This window comes from Mya arenaria, chromosome 9, assembly GCF_026914265.1.
Source record: "Mya arenaria isolate MELC-2E11 chromosome 9, ASM2691426v1".
Taxonomy (NCBI): domain Eukaryota; kingdom Metazoa; phylum Mollusca; class Bivalvia; order Myida; family Myidae; genus Mya; species Mya arenaria.
Genome location: NC_069130.1, coordinates 691,667 through 714,621, shown reverse-complemented (window position 1 = coordinate 714,621; position 22,955 = coordinate 691,667). Strand labels below are relative to the sequence as shown.

Here is a 22,955-nt window from a genome sequence, read left to right as displayed (position 1 = left end):
AGCTTTGTTTTGGTTGGTTCTATTTTAAGAAAGAATATTGCATTTCGGTAACATGAAGAAAAGGTAAATCACATTTTTTTGTTCAATTTACTTTTTGCATGAACATGCTTCATCAAGATGCCTAAAAATAATGTTGACTGGACAGCCTAGAAAATTTCGACACAAGCATAATTATTTGAATGTTGTCCAACGACTTGTTCGTTTGAATGCAAACCTTTTTTTATCACAAACAATTCAGCTTCAAAACGTATAATGATTGTTAGTAGCCATTGGTATGCGAAGGTATGACCGTGTTTTGTTTCATTCTCATGTGTTATGTTAAAAAATGAGTATAACACAGAAATCATTGTCGAATTGGTGCACTTTGCCCTATATCGAGATAAACCTATATACGTACATCCGGGAAGACCTCGGCGCTAGGACTGTAGTTACACACACATTTGTAATCTCCCCTGGTTACTCCAGCGAAGCACCATATCACGCACAGTAACACTTGAACTCCTCTTAAATGCTGTCAAATTTTATGTTGTGTTGAAACAATTACTTTCATAAGTTATCAGTCATTAAAACAGTGCCAATATGTACCATTATTGAAAAAACAACATCTTACGCCATTTTAAAACATGACTTCGCTTAACAATCAGCCATTAAAACAGTGCCAATATGTACTATTATTGAAAAAAACAACATCTTACGCCATTCTAAAACATGACTTCGCTTAACAATCAAGCATTAAAACAGTAATAATATCCTCCGTTAAAGGGAGCGGAATTCTAAATATACAATATTGTCATAAACATTTCTTTGACGCCACTGTTTTCATCGAAAACTTCCCCATGCATAGTTCTAGCTTTGTATATTGATAATGTAACACACGTCGCAAACTAGTTCTAGGAAAGCTGTTCTTTTTTCAATAATATGTCGCAATTTTATCAATATGCCGCTTATTTTTAAGTTAAGAAAGTCATCAAATTTGTGAGGAATTCATGTTTATGGTAACAATTACATACTAAATTACAAACAAACGTATAAACCGGCCAGTCAAATGAACATGGGAAATAGTTAATTAAATCTATAAATATTTTAATAACCCCATTTTGGCTGTGTTTTTATCCTTTGTTTGATTATTTGTTGTTTGAGTATTTTTAAATGGCTAAGGCTGAAAAAATATCATTTAAACACAAAAAAATCAACTATTTTCATAAAAAGAAAAAGTAAGTAAATTAACTCCTACCTCCATATCTCCTCCTGCTAAATATTGGCCACGATTCTTTGACATATGGTGACCTCTAATAAAGGCAATACTATCAGTTACGTGATACCAGCCTAGTCAAGTACTATTACGCTCTCAAAACTAGATGTTGCTGTCTGATTAGGATGTTGGTTTATACTGGTGTAATCTAACTTATTTCAGCTCGACGAATATCGTATATAGCACATAAAACCACGCTTTCTAGACTAGAGTCGATGTTCTCTTTAGAGACTCGGCACAAAATTTCTCTTTTAACATCTGTGCCTTATAATTAAGCTTAGCTGATTATTTTTGTAATGGTATAAATTGTCAAATATTTATATTCTTAACAGATGTTTGACTTTAAAAGGAAATAAACTTCATAGTAATCACGATAAACTACATTTGTCCAATAAAATTATGGTTAAGTTTTGAACTTGTGGCCGAAACTAGGCCCGCATTCACTTACGCTTGAGACTTAGTAAAAGACTCGGACTAAGAAATGCAAATATGAGTTATAATGTAAAAAATTTCTTATAATTGTTTTCAAAAACAATATTTGTTGATATAAGTAGCACTTGTTATTTGTAACTTTTACAGCAATTGTTACCATCATTACTTTAGAAAGAGTCACTTTTATAAGAAAATAAAGATTTACACCTTTCAGTATTGAAACTCATAACATTTTGTTAATAAATGTATATTCAGTTATTTAGTTAGGGTGAACAATTTTGTGACGTGACATACAAATGGTAACGAACACACAGGAAGTAGGGCAAACGAGCACAAATCAGGTAAATTATTGGCATATTTCTACGTTATTCACTCGCTCATAAATTAGAAAAACAGCCTACCGACTGCACAAACTCGTAAGCTTTCCGAAAATGTGCGTTTTGTCTTTCAGAAAATTTTATCTTTTGAGAATACTCAAACAATATTTTCCAAACACGGCATGCCATTGTATACACATTTAACCAATTTGTTATGAAAACGTCCCCAAATACCGTAAATATTTTTTACAAGTGTTTTAAAGTGGCCTTATCGATGCAAAAAAGATTATTCTCTTCTTACATGCTTTTAATGCAGGGCCTTTAAAAACGTCAAACAAGTGGTACTGTAAAAAATGTCAACGTGCACACTCGTGAAATGTTATATTATGTCCACGTACACTCTTCTAACTTTCAAACAGCTGGTCAGAATCACCAAAACATGTTTTCTTTACATACACCTAGCCATTCGTGAAGAAAGTGATATATTAATTATTGACGATTTATTTCTTTTATAGAAAGAGGAATCACTCAATTCCTGCAATATGTCGATTCTGTCGGAAAATGCTTCCAAGCCTTGCCAATATTCGGAAGCACGAGTCAAGTCACGACAAGACAGGAAAAGACACTGTGTGCTGTAGTCAAATTTACCATACCAAAGCAAACCTTACATGACACAGGTTATCTGCTAGATACTATACGATAAGCGTTGTTAGACGATGTTATCACGATACAGCAAAACACTTTAAATTACGTATTTGCATGTTATGGTAAAACATACATGTCGCTTATGAAATGCAATTTATTCAATCTACTACGTGGTTTTCCATAATTAAAGTTCTTTGGAAAAAAGATCAAATTGTATTTCATAGACTGACTAGTCGTGCCATTTCGTTAACCTTTTAACAAAACGAATTGTATTAATGCCGTTTTGTTTAATTCAAAAGTCTGAGTTTAAAACTCCTTCTAAATAAGTAATTAAATACGTAGACTAAAATTGGTTCGGATCGGTACCGGGATTTCTTGAGTTAGAGGAGGATTCCTATGCCTTTGAATAAAAAGTCGATGATTTAGAGCGACTAGACACCATATGATAAATTGCAAAAGATAAAAATGAAAATGTCAAAAACGTACATAAAACTTATATTGTTATGTACAATGCATTGATTCTTACTTACTGATGTATCACGTGATACATTTATTTTTCGCGGTTTTTGCGTATTTTTCAAATTTGAACTTTACTGGGTACATGTACCCAGTAAGTTTAAAAATAACGTCGGTATTTTTATCGACACTCATCACGAGACCTTCACATGCTTAATATACACACATGATGGCATTCCAAAAGGAAAGACGGTGCCATTAAAAAATTGTTGCAAATCAAGGTAACACACAGAGTCCGACAGGGTTGCATCGGTGATGTAGTTGATTGATTGAGCGCGTTGGCTAAATCTTTTTGACAGATTAGTTTGTGAAACGATCACGTAACTTGTAAGGTGTTCGGAAAAAAACAATTTGCGTTTTTTTAACGGCGAAACTTAGCTCTCAGTGTGTGTGACGACAAGTTTGTTGCATATGGCTTTAAATCATGTAAAATGATGTATAATCGGTCACATTCTAACTCGTATTGACAATTCAATGTTTGTTTTAAGGAAACGCTGTTTTTGCCGATTTAGGACCATCTGGTATCCAGTCTGTTATGTTTGTAAACTGCTGTTCAGCAAAAATGACAGTCTGTTTACTTGTTGTCAAAACTATAAATATGTGTCACAAGGGTGAATTACTTACTAAGATGCATGCGGAAATGAGTGGAGGTGGCGGGGGAGATTCAGCAGGGATAACATTACAATAATGATCAATATTATGTATGAATCATGTTAATCTATTATGTTTAAGATTTATCTCATTCTTAAACCGAGAAAAAATAGTGTTCATAATTTTACACTTATCTTTAGTTATACAGAAAAGTTTTTTTAAAACCGTCAATAAATTGTCAGCATTTTTTTTAAAATATGAAAATATATCTAGTAATAATTAAGGTTTAGTAATATAAAGAATTGTCATTTAATGTTTAATGTCAACACGTGCTTGAAAGCAACAAGATATTAGATACAGCAATATGTCATGATTTAAAGGAAAATAATCCATGTTTCGATAAAAACTGCAATAATGCCAGAAAATATTCTAACGATGATAGAAATAAATATTTACGCATTTAAAACGGATAGATGGGTGGATGGACATATGGATTGATAGATAGCTTAATTTCGACATTTCATGCACATGTATCAACCAATTTATAAACGTTCGTTTAAATACAGCAGCATGAAAATGCATCATATACTATATTACAATAAAATATAATGTTATCAATAGAGAATTATAAGTATTTGTGTTAAAATACATATAACGGAAGAGGGTTAAGAGACGCGACTTACAATTAAGCTAGTTGTCTGATAACTCTATTTACCTGAATGTTTCATTTTAATGATACAATTTTGGTATCATTTAAAATGTATTTGCATGCTGTCTACTAACTTGTCAACTTAATGAGAAAACAAAATGTATGTCAAACATGAAGTTAGTCTTGTTAGTATATTTACTCTCTATTTCAATAAAACATGGACGTAAATGGCATATGTTTGAATCTTTGAAGATAAAAAATCTTGATTGTTCTATTATTTTCGGGAAAAACTCATTGTCTTTCTCCACACAAACACCTATCAAATGATACCAAAATGCACATATTCTTGTGTTTCGTATACCGTAAATGCATGTTATATTGTGTTTTATAATTTATTGGCTTTGTTTGAAATAGAGGTCTAAGGTGCTGTTATACAAATTTGTTGTACGTTTTAGACATCTTTTGAAATAAAAATTAACAATTTTAAAAGTCTGGTCCATTATTCTTTAAGCATATGTATTTAGGATCCAAACAAATGTCAAAACAACAATTAACTATCTATGGAAAAAGGTCATAAAGAGACAAACACAATTCAAACATCAGAATGTTATCTCTTTAATCACAATACTTTAAAAGGGGAAGAAAGACACGTTTAACTTTTTTTTAAATCCTTCCACCTAAACCTATCTGGTTGAACATTACGCGAACTATAAAACATGCATTCTTTTGTGAACTTCTGGATTTGATTTTCTGAAACAAAATATTTTCTTTGTACTGTAGTTGATTATTTACACATATGTGCTGCGACTGAATATGAGTAGTATTGCTGCACTCTGATATTTGTTCATCTTAGCATTGACCACAATGTGTTCAAAGTGGACAGGACCATGTGTTCAGCATCGTCGGAGAGATTCGCATTAATCATTTAAATGATCTTCGACAACCATTATTCTGTAAGTAAGTTTATATCTCTTTTATCGCAATATAAATACGCATACCCGGTTAAAAAATCCATCGAACACACTTAAACACTCACAGAATCCGCAATTTTGTTCCGCATTGAACAGGTTGCGCAAAAATAAGGTACGTTTGACCCCCTAACATTATAAACGATGGTTTTCTGCTGGTACTGGGCTGGAGGCCTCTATTTACAAATAAACTTAAGTTAATTTGTGATATGACAAAATATGTGACAGGCGGTGTGATACAATTCTTAGTAAATGAACTAATAATGAAAAAATAATTGCTACGAAATGTCCGTCTTCAGAGAAAAACATAAAAAAGTTTAAAAGGCGTTTAAACGTGTCCTAAAATGGATTTGTATTCCACTTTATGTCTTTGAAAACGAGCTTTCCAAAACAGTTTGAACACGTCCTGAAATAATTTATTCATGCCTACTTAAAGATACCATAAAAGAGAAATTGTTTTTTTTTCTTTATTCAATAGCATACACGATCCGTTTACCCAACCAGCACTGCTCCTGCAACTCCCGCAATGACAGCTGTAATATACAACAATGCATTGTCAGTTCATCAGTGTCCAAATCTACATTTTGGTACCAACAAAAATAATTGTCAATGATATATTTCAACTCAAGAAAGGAATAGGATAAATACACTGATTGGACTTTTCTGGACTCATTATCATGAAGGTAAAACTAATCTAACATGGACAAACAAACAAAACAAACACTCAGGGGTCGTTTAAATAAAGAAATTAATTCGCAACTTAAATAATCGCTAATAACACAAATGGCGGCGTATTCATTTATTTCATTTCCTCGCTTTTGTGTTGATTTCCAATGTTGACTAGAGTTCAATTAACACATATTTGTAGCAAATTTATGAAACTATGGCACTAAGATAAACTCAATTTACCACGAAAATCGGTCTAAATCTTTAAAGGACCGCGGGTAAAACTTAATGTCCATGATCCTTTCATCCATTAATGTTGGGGTTCCTCATGAGAACAGATAATGAATATTTAACCAGTAATTAAATCATGGCAGTAATGTGGACGGTAGACGTCTTGCGGTAAAGTGTGTGTATACATTTGACTTTCTACCTAGAATCATTATTGTGTGTCTATTTCTATATCGTTCTTCATTTATTATGATATCAGTAGTTATTGGCTACTTGTATTTATCCTGTTATTGCGTTGGAAGTAAGCAAGAATCAAACAAAAGACTAAGCTATCGGTCTTAAAGGCAAACAAGTATATCGTCAAAAAAATGTAAAACGAATGAAGCCAGAAATATTTTCAAATAAAACATATCCGAACAAATTGTGTTAATTTTGGAACAAAATGGATGCTTCAATTTCCAATATAATGATAAAGTGTATGTAGTATTTCCATTTCAAAACGAGAATTGGGTACTTTTCATATGTTAAACTTATCAAAATGCGTTTCATTTTTGTCACTTTATTTTGTAACTTTTCTTCAACTTCAGCTTTGAATATTTCATTAAACTAACAGTACACGTATATCACTTCTTGTATTATGTGTATAGAATCATTTGTTCCAGAGTGTATTGAACATATATGTGTATGGCAATCTAAACCTCTAGAAGGTATGAAACAATTTAAAATCGAAGCAGTATCGCCTGGGGTAGGTGCCGCCACTCATTTTTATAGTGTTTTATTGTTCAGTATTAACCTCACAAATATATCTCCCCCTCTAGTAGACAAAACTATACTAACGGTATTCACACAACCCAATATGGTTATCCCCTGAGTCCCCAAATAATGCCTGGCTACCACAAGAGATGTCGTCCCACGTGCCGTTCTTGTAAGGTACCAGGGTCACACAGTCCTCTATGTTGTGGTTTGCAAAGTTATCCTGATGCCCGGCTATCCAATTGGTGTATGTCACCGCGGCACCTGCGAGCAAACACTTTGATAAGCTAATGGACAGTACCATTGTGACTACAGGGTCAAGCCGAATAGCCATAACATATCATTGACTAGTTGAAGCGACACGAATAGTGTAGGCCAAATGAATTTATGTAGTTTAATACTTAATAAAGTCAAAAGGAATTAAAACTCGCCGAATGTCACTCGCCCGATCGCGATTGTCAGGGAACGCATCTACACAAGGGAAGGACGAACAACACTCCTAGACATGTCTAGTCAATGATATAATACTTCCTTATATCAATGTTTATAAAAATGATCATTTTTGCAATCTGTAAATGCGGTAAAAACACATATACTATTGATACATTTGTATTTACAAAAGTAGCTTATAAAAGAAACAAGCTCCCAAGAGAAATATCTTAAATACTTTTGTTCAAAAAGTTTGCTAGGTCCCTTCTACGTAAACCAACTTCATTCATTGATGTGATGGTGAAGATGATGATGATGACGATGTCGATGATGATGATGATGATGATGATGATGATGATGATGATGATGATGATGATGATGATGATGGTGGTGGTGAAAATGATGATGATGATGATGATGATGATGATGATGATGATGATGATGATGATGATGATGATGATGATGATGAAAATGATGATGATGATGATGATGATGATGATGATGATGATGATGATGATGATGATGATGATGATGATGATGATGATGATGATGATGATGATGATGATGATGATGATGAACGTTTTATTAACCGTTAGTCCAATGAAAATGTCCTTCTGTGTAGTGATCGTTAAGTCCAATCCAGACAGCATTGGTTGGGTTGTGCATCATCATGAAGTCCTGTATATAAGCTTGCTCAGATGCATCACCAATATTGGCTAGGTGCCCGCCTGCCTGTTTACACAGCTGCTCAGCGTGACTCCAAGTAACCTTAATTCAAAGAATAGTTACACTTAACAAGGCGTTGAACCGTTCAACTTTATGTATGTATATTTATTGTCATTTTAGCAAATATCAAGCGTGTCCTAGAGAAAAAGGATGTCAGAATGAGTATTAGTTTAAACATTATTTATTTTACAACGATTGTGAAGAAGTTATAGCAAAATATGCTAAGTCATTCTCGTTTGAACGGTGGTGCACGAGAGTGTGGTCTTGCGTTGTGTGGGAAACCCACTTGTCCGGCTTGGTTACCACCAGCCAAACTAACATGCGCTCAGACCGTGAATCGAGCCCGAAACTCCCAGGTAAGAAGCTAACCACTGCGCTTACTGCCTAATCAGCGTAGGTGCAAACTATATTGTTCAAGGATATTAAAAGCTTTGCATTGTTCTCTATGAATAGTATCGAAATCCATAACTGCATTGGCATTTTCACGCGTGCTATTAAACTGTGAAATAGTAAATATAGATTGGGTGATGAGGGTAAGATAGCTTGTGACAAACACACTCGGACTTGATATGATAATCTTTCCCGAGCTGAATGTTTTAAAATTTGGTATTTGAATGGCGAATTTCCGTTTATTTTTTGCTTAATTTATCCAAATATTCGGCATGAAAGATTGTAAAGAAAAAAAGTCCGTTGCCCCTCTTCATCCATGGGTAATCTTTCAGCGTCATTTAAAATCAACTAAACATTTTGTAGGAAGATACTTACCATGTTTGTTTTATTCGTTTGAAGGTGGGGATTGACAAGTGGCCAGGTGCCCGCCTCTTTGAATGAAACCCAATCAGGAGCACGTTATGTATGGGGAACAGGCATCGAAAGTGATTCGTACAAGCTTAAAGCTGTCTTTACAAACCAAACGAGCTAAAATAACAATTTGATAAAACTAAATATACCTTGTTGTGCAGCAGTTCATAGCAGCTCTTGTCGTGCTGGACAAGTGCAGTACCATAGCGTTGAGCATGATTCCGTACTTGAGGCGAACAGAGATGTGTGTCTCCTAGAATATCAGTTTTACTTTCAACTGTTCATTTAAATGTTATTTAATATACTATCTTAAGATGTTTATGTTAATAATTATGTTTTACAACTACATGACTATACTCACAAAACGTTGCCTCGAGTCAAAGACAATAATGTCAAATGTTGTTGTCTATTTTATCGAGCCATAGACAATAATGTCAAATGTTGGTGTCTATTCTATCAAGCCATAGACAATAATGTCAAATATTGATGTCTATTCTATCGAACCATAGACAATAATGTCAAATGTTGGTGTCTATTCTATCAAGCCATAGACAATCATGTCAAATATTGATGTCTATTCTATCGAGCCATAGACAATCATGTCAATTGTCAAATGTTAATGTCTATTCTATCGAGCCATAGACAATAATGTCAAATGTTTATGTCTAGACAATAATGTCAAATGATGATGTCTATTCTACCGAGCCATTGACAATATTGTCAAAAATTGATGTCTATTCGATCGAGCCATTGACAATAATGTCAAATGTTGATGTCTATTATATCGAGCCATTGACAATAAGGTCAACTTTTGATGTCTATTCTATCGAGCAATAGACAATAATGTCAAATGTTGATGTCTATTCTATCGAGCCATAGACAATAATGTCAAATGTTGATGTCTATTCTATGGAGCCATAGACAATAATGTCAAATGTTGGTGTCTATTCTATCGAGCCATAGACAATAATGTCAAATGTTGATGTCTATTATATCGAGCCATTGACGATGATGTCAAATGTTGATGTCTATTATATCGAGCCATAGTAAATGATGTCAAATGTTAATGTCTATTCGATTGAGCCATTAACAATGATGGCAAATGTTGCAGTACGTTTACAAATACAATTACTTTAATGCAACTGAAAGTGGGCGAGAAATGAAAACAATTGCAATATGTCAAGGCAAAAACTCCTATTTGTATTATACTTATAGGTTTAATGTTTATGATTCTTTTCTCCTTATACTTATCACCAGGTATCAAAATTTGATATCATTGTAAATACTTTAACGGATCTGTTTTATATAAGAGATATGCGTTTCTTGGAACAAGGTATTTGCAATATCAATAGTGATGTTAGTATATATGCCTTATATTAATACCGGGTTTTGCACTACCATTTCACTCATAATGGTATACGTTCAAATATAATGCAATTTATTGGAAAACACGTGATCGTTTTGGTCACGTACCTTCAGATGCGGGTGCAGATGTTGTGATGGTCTGACTCGATGGCACAGCCGCTGTAGGGATAAAAAAGTTTGAGCACTGTACAGTATATGAACCAGAACATCGTCGGATACCCCCGATACACATTACGCTATGCTTCGTTGTGTGCCGTGGGCAATTTGGCTAGAAAAACATCTTAATCATGAAGAATTAATGAGGCAGTTTCATTGGTTCCGCAAAAGACCATATTCTTTACGGTTAAAAAATATTCTGGCGATTGCCGGAGTTGAACCGGTTCCGCCATCTCAGTACAATACTTTTTGGCAGTAGTCAAGACCACTCAGCCAAGGAGGCTTCTGACACTGTATTGTTATTGAACAAAATTTGAGTGTAACATGCAGGTTCATTGGAAGAAGAGTTGTCCCTCCTGCCTCATGCATATTCATAAAAACGAGATTTTGCCAGTCAATTGTCCCATGGTATGTATGAAGTGTAACGGAAGAAAGTACCGTGGTTGCCGACGATGGAACCAGTTCACCGTACACTGTGATTCCTTGTCAAGGTTTACCAGTGTCAAACATGTGAACTTTCAAGAATCCATAACTCGAAAAGCCATAAACCACCTTGTAGTGTTTGCAAACATCAATATGCACCTAATCAGTAACGTAAGTACTGAACAATATATAAATCTCAAAGTAATGGACAGTACACACTTATTAAATCAATTTATCGATTCAACTAAACTCAGAATATGTTTATATGATATAATTATGACGTCCCCATTACGAAATCAAACCATCGTAATTTTGTGTTTTAGACATGATGTCATCAATGAAAAGCGTTAAAAATGTCCAGGCTATATAGCCGAGGTTTATCTATTATGCGCTGTAAATCATCAAATGCGTATTTATGATATAAATATATCATCACATTTTCGTTGAAAAGGATATATTTAAACTCGTGTATTAATACTGATGGAATCATACCAAGGATTGATTTATTGATTTTAGAACACTTGTTTCATAAATTTGAATGACCATTTATCATCAACTTTTCATTTAATACGTCTAAGCTGCTTTAACGAGATAAAAAAAATCAACAATTACTATTAAGGAAAATAAAACATCTGTGCTTTAAACCAAACCGTTTTTACACTGACGAAAAGAGCTATACTTAGTATAGACAATTTAACAATGGTAAGAGTTATGTCACGAATAAAGAAAACTTCTAATCTTAGTATCGACATACGGAACTCGCACAGGTACGCTTGGGTATGCGAGCACTGTTCATCCTCCCAACGCCCAAGGTGGGAACCCAACCACACGGACACACAGTCCTGAGTGAAGTGGAGGACGGGGCTCTTGCGTCCAGGGTACCAGTTTGTGTAATTCAACATTTCACCTATATAAGATCAAATCGTACCATTTTTATAATTTGGATCATGGATTTGCTTGTCTTTGTCATGGACTCAATAACTTTATTATTGCTGGTCCTTGCTTTGTTTAATGTGTTATTAATATATTATAAAAGAAAACAGCAAAGTACGTTTGTTTATAAGACAATGAAAGCTATATGGACTAGTCCTGCAGTCAAACATTCAAATATAAACGCTACTGAGAGGCTCAACGTAAGGGCCAGGGCCGAAACTGAACGAGAGACACAACGTAAGGGCCAGGGCCGAAACTGAACGAGAGGCACAACGTAACGAGAGGCACAACGTAAGGGCCAGGGCCGAAACTGAACGAGAAACACAACGTAAGTGCCAGGGCCGAAACTGAACGAGAGACACAAACATAAAAGCACCACAGAAAAACCACGGAGACAACCACCGATCAGACTATCGGATGTAAATGAGCTATAGATGGGGTGGATTATCAGTAAGGGTAAGTACTTGTGAAGAATTTATAGCTCAGGAATGTAAACAAACATAACCCATATCTGAGTGGGTAGCTAATTAGTTGGAATGCTTTCGGATGTTGTAAGATATCTGATGTATACTAAGGAGCTCAATTAACAGATTATTAAACAAAGTGTTAACAACGTTGGGCTAGAAATGTTCCAAAATGTGAAGTCTTAAGCCCTGACCAAATGACTCATGCCAATAGGAATAGTTCATAGATTGAATTGTTGGTATTTCTTTCAAAGTAAAATTGCATTTTTATATTAATTGTTGTTTTTCTTTCTTGGAAACGTAACACTCAAGTCTATAACCTATGTTCTTGAACATTTTCAAAGAATGGTCAGTTTATATTGACACAATATTTCATAGTTAGTCTATTAACTAGTATGTGCATACGCGCCTTACCCTATTATATTTCGATAGGAAAGTTTATTTCTGGCGGGAAGATTTTAGCTCCATTGCATTGCTCTCACAGTCATTCTTTTGGATAATATCATATTGAATATGGATGAAAAAAGCAGTCTCATCTGTCAATTTTAGTAAACGAGGAACAAAAATTAACTATAGAAGCATTATTCGATCACAATAATTGTGATATTGTTAACATTGACTAATGAATAGATGTGAATGCACGGTCATAGCAGGACGCGTTACACAATCATTTATAAAATGAAGATGAGCCGCGAAAACATTGCCTTCGACATCAGAGGGAGCATTTTGGAAAATAATATTATAAATATACAGAAAAAGTGAGAATGTGATAAAAAAAAAATATGTAAAAGAGGGAACATGTACAGTGTGTTTGTGTCCACCATGTGTGAGAGCACATAAACCGGCATGGCTCGGTTTAGGGGCAACAAATACCTCATGAACAAAATAGAATATCTAGCAAAGTGCATTCTCGTTCACAAGAGTGATGTTATTATGCGTACCACAATAATTATTATCAAACATCTCATGAACGGGAAAGACAGAGTGAGATATACAAAGTTCTGGTCGTCAATGTTAGATAGCAGAAATACATGATACAATCAAAAAGTATTTAAATCAGGAGTTAAAGGAAATTATTAATGTATTCATACACATAAATCAAAATGCTGTTTTTGTAATTATTGTACATACCTGACGTCCATTCAAAGTTTTCCTCAACATTGGTATCATGCAGACCAATCCAGACATTAGAGCCTTGGTACGTTTTCAACACCGTGTAGATGGTGCTTTGTTTCATAGCGCTGTTGATGGTAGCAAGATGCCCTCCTCGGTTTCTGCAGTCGTTCTCCGCTAGCGCCCACGAATGATGTGTGGGGACAAGCTCAAAGCAGGTCTTGTCCACCGTGAATAGCACACCGTTTTCATGTGCAGCATACTGGTAATATCGCTGAGAGCAACCGTACTCAGCTACAAACAAAAAAGACTTTCTCAAGACTGTACACATGATGAGGTTTTTTAGGACCGACACGGTTTTCCAATAATACTCCAGCAAAACCCCGGAGTAAGGTACAAATGTAAACGTTAATGCAAGTCAAGAAACCATACACAATTAGACTGCTATATGTTGGCTTGGTAACAATTTATTATTTGAACATCTTATTGTAATCATGAACGTTATACTGTTTAACCATAGGCTTCATGAAACTGAGCTGAACATAGTTGAACATAAACAGGGGATGACTTCATTTCATTTTGTTTGCACTGAAACATTATTTCCACTAAATGTTTGCATGAAACGAACTACGTCCTTTCCCCCTTATAAAGTATGGAAATTATACTTGCTTCCAGGGACAGGTGTTGTAGATATTTGCGACAGTGTAGTTGTCATGGAGGCTGATGCAGTAGTAAACGATGACATTGCGGTTATTGACATAGTTGAGGATTGTGTCGTTTTAGCCATGGTGGTTGTAGGAATAGTTGATGATTCAGTGTTTTGTGGCGTAGTTGTTGTGGGCGCTGTCATCGTTTTTGTTGTCATTGGCATAGTCGTCATCTTCACTGTTGTCTTTTCCACTCTCGTCTGCATTTGCGGCGTCGTTTCAGTTGGTATTTCAGTCGATGAAGTCATCATTTCTGTAGTAATTTCGGTCGGTGTCCTTGTTGGAACTGTAGCATAAAACGTATATTGATAAAAACCGATTGTAACCACTCTTTGACGAATAAACATTTTAAAATATAATGTTATTACTTTTTCTAAAACTATGAAATCATATGTTTGACAATCTTTATTTAAGACAATAATTAAATTAAACCTACTGATGTCGGTTATGGGGGGAATCCCAGGACACGTTTGCAAATGTGTGTCAGAGCTGTTTGCCACGAAACCCCGCTAAAATAATGGGAATTAGTTATGTAAAGATAAAACAACTTAGACCTAAATATAAGAATTTGAGTGTTATGATAATTGCTTCATATCTTAATATTCTTACATTATAGTCACTAATTATATTATTATAGATTATGATATAATTCCATAATATTTCGTTTTTTTGTAGCAAGATATCAAATTGCACACATGTTTACTTCAATCAGCGAGTTATTATTAGTTAACGTAAATGTATAAAATATCAAAGGCAATTGTTTAGTACAACCATACGACGGAGAATCGATCCGTAGTATTTACGAATATAATGGTGCAGGCGCGGTCAAATTCGAGAAAAAAAGTATATTTTAAAATATTTTCTTAGATTGTCTTAACAGATATGCTGTGCATAATCAAAACCTTTTAATCGGTATATCTGTAAGTATTGTGAATGTTGCCATTAGGTCCAGCACGTCTAAAACGTGTCTTGAAGGTAAGTTCGTGAATTGTACTTATTTAATCAGTCCATATGAAGTAACCTTTTTATGGACCTATCGAAGCCATTCTAAGCAACAACAAAAGAATTTATGCACATTCCGTTCACATCAAGGTTATTTTTGTTTTGTTTTTAATGAATACTTTTAACAATTATTATTATATACCTGATTTTTATAGCGCTCATTTCATATACAAAATACACGTTCAATAGCGCTTTACAAACTTCATATCACATCAAATGAAAACAGAATAACCTTACTTGATATATAATGCTTAAAATAAATTCCCGAACCGAATTGTAAATTAAACAGATACAACACTTTAAACAAAGATTTTTTTTATAAAACATTACAAAATAATTAAAACAGTTATAAAAGTTAATGTGGTTTAAAACTAGATATATGATAAAGTTTTATAATTATATATTTATTTTTCATATTAATTTGATATTGTAGATGTAATCAGTTCCTATATACTTAGTGAAATAGTGATTTTTAGTGCCTTTTTGAAAATAGCCAATGTTTTACAGTCCTTTATACAAGAGGGAAGCGCGTCCCACAACCTTGCAGCTGCTGACTGAAAGTTCCTGTGGCCATATCTTACTGTACGACTTTTTGGCACCACAAGTGTTAGAGAGTTGTTTTGGGATCTGAAGTTTTTAGATGGCGCGTATATTTCAATCATGTTTACTACATATTTTGGTGCCTGGTCATTGGGTGATTTATAAGTATGTGTAAGAATCTTGTACACTATCCTGCACTGCACTGGAAGCCAATGGTGTCCACATAACACGGGAGAAATGTGGTCATATCTAGATGTTCTGGAAATGATTCGAGCTGCCGTATTTTGCACATTCTGTAGTTTGTTGATTGACAGTTTGGGTATGCCATATTGAAGAGCATTGCAATAATCTAAACGTGATGAGACAAGAGAGTTAACAATGGGTCTTGTTGCATTCATTGACTGGTATTGCTTTAGGTGGCCGATTTTCCGTCACTGTGCAAATAAACAATGCAATTAATTTTCCTCGAAATGGAGCGCGCCACTATATTTTGATACCACGGCTCGGTTCTTCATCATGGTACGCTATGAACCACACTAGTCTGTAAAATCCACCGACATCCACCCCGACACCAATCATTTAAAGCTGCAACCTCCCATATTGAACCTTTTGTCATTTTTTATTTATCTATTGCCTAAGAACGAGCCAATTTTTGCGAAAATGTATGGAAATCAGTGATATAAGACTGCTGACAAAAATTTGATTACACGTTTTTATAATTTTGTTTAAAACTCGATGTTTTATGTATATTTTTTGTAAAGCGTTTTTAACGCATTTAGCCATAAAACATCAATTTTCGAACGTAGATATTAAACACTGCGACCTTATCTTTTGTCAGCAATATCATTGGTTTTCAGATATTTACGCACAAAAATGGCTAAATTCAAGACAAAATACGATGAGGTTGTCAAAACGGTCAATTTTGGAGTATCTGGTGTGAGTCTAAGCTACAGTATCTGGTGTGAGTCGAACCTACGGTATCTAGTGAGAGTCGAACCTACGGTATCTAGTGTGAGTCGAACCTACGGTATCTAGTGTGAGTCGAAGCAATGGCATCTGTTGAGAGTCGTAGCTAAGTATCTGTTGTTAGTCGAAACTACGGTATCTAGTGAGAGTCGAAGCAATGGTGTCTGTTGAGAGCCGAAGCTAAGTATCTGTTGAGAGTCGAACCTACAGCATCTAGTGAGAGTCGAAGCAATGGTATCTGTTGAGAGTCGTAGCTAAGTATCTGTTGAGGGTCGAACCTACGGTATCTAGTGAGAGTCGAAGCAATGGTATCTGTTGAGGGTCGTAGCTAAGTTTCTGTTGAGGGTCGAAGCTACAGTATCTAGTGAGAGTCGAAGCAATGGTATATGTTGAGAGTCGACGCTAAGTATCTGTTTAGGGTCGAACCTACGGTATCTAGTGAGAGTCGAAGCAATGGTATCTGTTGAGCGTCGTAGCTAAGTATCTGTTGAGAGTCGAACCTACGGTATCTAGTGTGAGTCGAAGCAATGGTGTCTGTTGAGGGTCGTAGCTAAGTATCTGTTGAGAGTCGAACCTACGGTATCTAGTGAGAGTCGTTGCAATGGTATCTGTTGAGAGTCAAAGCTACAGTATCTGTTGAGGGTCGAAGCAATGGTATATGTTGAGAGTCGAAGCTACGGTATCTGATGTGAGTCGAAGCTACAGTATCTGTTGAGAGTCGAAGCTACGGTATATGCTGAGAGACGAAGCTATGGACACTCCCGCGAGTCGAAGCTACGGTATATGTTGAGGGTCGATGATACGGTATCTGTTGAGAGTCGAAGCTACAATTTCTGTTGAGAGACGAAGCAAGGGTCAACGCCGCGAGACGAAGCTACGGTATAAGTTGAGTGTCGATGTTACGGTGTCTGGCGAGGGTCGAAGCCATGGTATATGTTGAGAGTCGAAGCTATGGTTACTGTTGAGAGGCGAAGCTATGTTTTATGTTGGGAGTCGAAGCTATGTTATCTGTTGACAGTCGTAGCTAAGTTTCTGTTGAGTGTCGAAGCTACAGTATCTAGTGAGAGTCGAAGCAATGGTGTCTGTTGAGAGTCGTAGCTAAGTATCTGTTGTTAGTCGAAACTACGGTATCTAGTGAGAGTCGAAGCAATGGTGTCTGTTGAGAGCCGAAGCTAAGTATTTGTTGAGAGTCGAACCTACAGCATCTAGTGAGAGTCGAAGCAATGGTATCTGTTGAGAGTCGTAGCTAAGTATCTGTTGAGGGTCGAACCTACGGTATCTAGTGAGAGTCGAAGCAATGGTATCTGTTGAGGGTCGTAGCTAAGTTTCTGTTGAGGGTCGAAGCTACAGTATCTAGTGAGAGTCGAAGCAATGGTATATGTTGAGAGTCGACGCTAAGTATCTGTTTAGGGTCGAACCTACGGTATCTAGTGAGAGTCGAAGCAATGGTATCTGTTGAGCGTCGTAGCTAAGTATCTGTTGAGAGTCGAACCTACGGTATCTAGTGTGAGTCGAAGCAATGGTGTCTGTTGAGGGTCGTAGCTAAGTATCTGTTGAGAGTCGAACCTACGGTATCTAGTGAGAGTCGTTGCAATGGTATCTGTTGAGAGTCAAAGCTACAGTATCTGTTGAGGGTCGAAGCAATGGTATATGTTGAGAGTCGAAGCTACGGTATCTGATGTGAGTCGAAGCTACAGTATCTGTTGAGAGTCGAAGCTACGGTATATGCTGAGAGACGAAGCTATGGACACTCCCGCGAGTCGAAGCTACGGTATATGTTGAGGGTCGATGATACGGTATCTGTTGAGAGTCGAAGCTACAATTTCTGTTGAGAGACGAAGCAAGGGTCAACCCCGCGAGACGAAGCTACGGTATATGTTGAGTGTCGATGTTACGGTGTCTGGCGAGGGTCGAAGCCATGGTATATGTTGAGAGTCGAAGCTATGGTTACTGTTGAGAGGCGAAGCTATGTTTTATGTTGGGAGTCGAAGCTATGTTATCTGTTGACAGTCGTAGCTAAGTTTCTGTTGAGTGTCGAAACTACAGTATCTAGTGAGAGTCGAAGCAATGGTATATGTTGAGAGTCGACGCTACGGTGTCTGTTGAGAGTCGTAGCTAAGTTTATGCTGAGAGTTGAAGCTACAGTATCTAATGAGAGTCGAAGCAATGGTATCTGTTGAGGGTCGAAGCTACAGTATATGTTGAGAGTCGTAGCTAATATCTGTTGAGAGTCGAACCTACAGTATCTAGTGAGAGTCGAAGCAATGGTATCTGTTAAGGGTCGAACCTACGGTGTCTGTTGAGAGTCGTAGCTAAGTATCTGTTAAGGAGGGTCGAAGCTACAGTATCTAGTGAGAGTCGAAGCAATGGTATCTGTTGAAAGTCGAAGCTACAGTATCTGTTTAGGGTCGAAGCAAAGTATCTGTTGAGAGTCGAAGCTACAGTATCTGTTGAGGGTCGAAGCTACGGTGTCTGTTGAGAGTCGTAGCTAAGTATCAGTTGATAGTCGAAGCTACAGTATATGTTGAGGGCCGAAGCGACGGTATCTGGTGTGAGTCGAAGCTACGGTACCTGGTGTGAGTTGAAGCTACGGTATCTGTTGAGAGTCGAAACTACGGTATCTGTTGTGAGTCGAAGCAATGGTGTCTGTTCAGGGTCGTAGCTAAGTATCTGTTGAGAGTCGAACCTACGGTATCTAGTGAGAGTCGTTGCAATGGTATCTGTTGAGAGTCGAACCTACGGTATCTAGTGAGAGTCGAAGCAATGGTATCTGTTGAGCGTCGTAGCTAAGTATCTGTTGAGAGTCGAACCTACGGTATCTAGTGTGAGTCGAAGCAATGGTGTCTGTTCAGGGTCGTAGCTAAGTATCTGTTGAGGGTCGAACCTACCATATCTAGTGAGAGTCGTTGCAATGGTATCTGTTGAGAGTCAAAGCTACAGTATCTGTTGAGGGTCGAAGCAATGGTATATGTTGAGAGTCGAAGCTACAGTATCTGTTGAGGGTCGAAGCCACGGTATCTGGTGTGAGTCGAAGCTACGGTATCTGTTGAGAGACGAAGCTATGGACACTCCCGCGAGTCGAACCTACGGTATATGTTGAGAGTCGATGATACGGTATCTGTTGAGAATCGAAGCTACAATATATGTCGAAAGACGAAGCTATGGTCATCCCCGCGAGACGAAGCTACGGTATATGTTGAGTGTCGATGATACGGTTTCTGGCTAGGGTCGAAGCTATGGTATCTGTTGGGTGTCGAAGCTATGGTTTCTGTTGAGTGTTGAAGCTATGATTTCTGTTGAGAGGCGAAGCTATGTTATCTGTTGGGAGTTGAAGTTATGGTATCTGATGAAAGTCGAAGCTACGGTATCTAGTAAGGAGAGAAGCTACGGTATCTGGTTAGAGTCGAAGCTATGGTATCTAGTAAGTGTCGAAGCTACATTGCAAAGCTGTTTGAGGTTTGAAACCCGCATCGGATTGAATACGAGGGCTGTAAAAGTGTGCTTTAATTTCTGACGTCATTGACCTGGAAGCGTGCTTGGACATAGACTTTGTAATGAAATTCGATACTCAATGGTCACCAAATGATTGCATCCAAGAGTATGATATAACGTTCTACTGAATAAAGGAGATATCGTTTAGACTGCGCCATCGGTTCGGGCAAAGGTTTTTAATCGGGGGTTTCTATTTTCAGTTGAACGTTAATTTGATTAAATAGTATATCTACAGTCATTAACTCTGTATAATAACCTGTTGCTGAAAATATATTTCCAACCATTTCATCATTCCAGTGTCCGGGCCCTGAGGTTGACAGTCAAACTCTGCTAGAGTGCCGAGGGGCTGGCTTTGACCAGTCATCTGTTCTCCATGAAATAAATTAGATAAAAATATAAAAAGGAATACGAAATACATGTGCCATGAACCAACCATTTATATCCAGTCAAGCTCGGTTTTTAGATCATTGTATTTATTAAAATATTTAAATCCTCGGTATGGTTAAGGAAACGCCAAAATGCAAAATTGAGTCGGTATACTTTGATAAGATTTAAATTTTGCGTTTTATCTTTATTAAGGATTGTTGGGATAACAGTGAGGTTTGTGCACATAAACTGGTTTAAACCCCCAGTAAACTTACATTTTACTTACCGTTCCAAGGCGGAACCCAACAATTCTTGATAAACATACCTATATATATATATATGTTTCTTGTCTGTGATTTTGTGTTATATGTCTTTGGCGTTTGCCCAGTGCCACTAAACCGTGTTTATGTTTAAACTTTTTGCTATTGAGCTTGTTTCTGTAGCCTTTTGCATAAATATCAGAGTGAAAATGCATTTTAATTTAATGATTCAGCATTTGCAAACATAATACATACATGTATCCCTTCACACACGTTTCTTCTAAATGCATTTTTGATAGTTTTTGTAGCAATTCTTACCGATAAAATAACATAATTTAGTCCAAAAAGCTCTAACATTCAAATGAACAAATGCCTTTAAAGTATAAATAGTTTCAGGTGCCAAATTTTTCGGCAATATTCAAAGAAACATACTGTGTTACTTTGTAGAAATTGCTTCTAGTTAACGAAAGAAAATTGCATTTTGTAACAGGACGTGAAGGTAAAAAACTGTTATTTTAAATTAACTTCTTGTATGAAAATGTTTCATCAAGATGCCTAGATATAATAGTCGTCAATGTCATGACTTGGTATAACCGTGTTTTGGTTCATTCTCATGTGTTAAAAAGGCATATAACACAGATGTCACTGCCGAATTTGTGCAATTTAGCCTATATCGAGATAGACCTATATACGTACATCCGGGAAGACCTCGGCGCTAGGACTGTAGTTACACACACATTTGTAATCTCCCCTGGTTACTGCAGCGAAGCACCATACAACGCTGAGTAACGCTTGAACTCCTTTTAAATGCTGTCAAAATTACAAGTTTCGTTTAAACAGTGACCTTAATAAGTTATCAACTTTTAAAACACAGCCAATGTGTTAAAATTATTGAATAAAGTCATAAGCCATTAAAATATGTTTTGCTTATATCCTTTTCACACCTAGCCGCGTTGCCACTGCGATTGCACGGCGGTGTTAAATTTCCATGAGCACCGTGAGATCACAGAAATGGCTTTCTACTGCGTACCTACGGAGTACAAGTTGGTGATTGTCTGCGCTCTCATGGCGCTCTCATGGCGCTTCGACTGCATGCATCGGAATTTTACGTTGCACGGACTTCATGTGCACTGCGCTTTAACGGCGCCCACATATCGCTGACGGCGTGTTGTTTTGCACAACCTATGAAAACGATATCTCCATCAGTTCTCCCTTTTTTCATGTGCTCTCCATTCGCTCACGAACAGTTGAGATCATAAGACCCGCTATAAGAGGTAAACATGAAGAAGGCAGAATGAGATCCACAGCGTCTGATCCATGATCTGCTGGACCTGCATGTAGGGCTGTTGCTCATTTATTTTCATATATCATACCTTTATACTATTTTGCTGGGTTAATTTATTGTCAAATAAACGACGATTGACGCGGTAGAAGCGCATTGGAAACGCAATGATCGCCGTGGCGGCTTCGTACTATCGTTGGTAGAGCGCAGGAAGAAAAATAAAACTCTTTATAAGCACCGTAGACGCGCCGTGTAAGCGCGGAAGAGACGCAGTGTCATCTAAGAAAACGCCTTAAAATCGCCGTACAAGCGCCACCGATAACGATTGCATTCGCACTTCGACCCCTGGCGCGTCCGCGGCGGTCGTTGGCGTTTATGGATACCGCTGCTTAGGCGACCTCACGGCGGTCCACTGCGTTCTTTCTAGAACGCCGATTAACGGCCTTTGTTTTGGGCATGCTCAATGTGCGCGCCGTCTCCCGGCGTTCTATGCGAACACACCGCGTGCATTGGCGATGCCAATCAATGCGTTGCCGCGGCAATGCTTGCAATTCCAATGGACGCAGGTTGGCGTTTAGGATTGTTCTTGAACGCTGTGGGAACCCCGTCCTAGAGTGACAGGGGCTTCAACAATCAACCATTAAACAGTAATTATATGTTCAGTTAAAGGGAACTAAATTATATATATATGCTTAGAAGATGGCTCTTTTTTCTAGTTATCAACAGTACGTCTAGTAAGTCAGTAAGTTTATGAATATGTCGCTTATTTTATCAACCAAGAAAGTTTGAAATATTTGTGAGGACTTCATATTAATAGTAACAGTTATATACTTAATAACACACAAAAATACGATAAACCGACCAAATAAACCTCCTATATTCCTTACATGAAAAGAGTAATGAAAAAAACTCT

The 22,955-nt window shown here is 36.8% G+C and overlaps 1 protein-coding gene across 1 annotated transcript; it reads right to left on the bottom strand.

The window, feature by feature from the left end:
- Positions 1 to 5,862: 5,862 nt before the first annotated feature.
- LOC128202783 (macrophage mannose receptor 1-like) lies at positions 5,863 to 14,382 on the bottom strand. The gene is made up of 8 exons (XM_052903917.1): positions 14,097 to 14,382; positions 13,446 to 13,721; positions 11,672 to 11,824; positions 10,447 to 10,497; positions 9,123 to 9,226; positions 8,037 to 8,214; positions 7,102 to 7,281; positions 5,863 to 5,903 (listed from the first exon to the last, which is right to left on the bottom strand). The coding sequence occupies exons 1-8, from the start codon at positions 14,380 to 14,382 to the stop codon at positions 5,863 to 5,865; spliced, it is 1,269 nt and encodes a 422-aa protein (XP_052759877.1).
- Between the last annotated feature and the right edge of the window lie 8,573 nt (positions 14,383 to 22,955).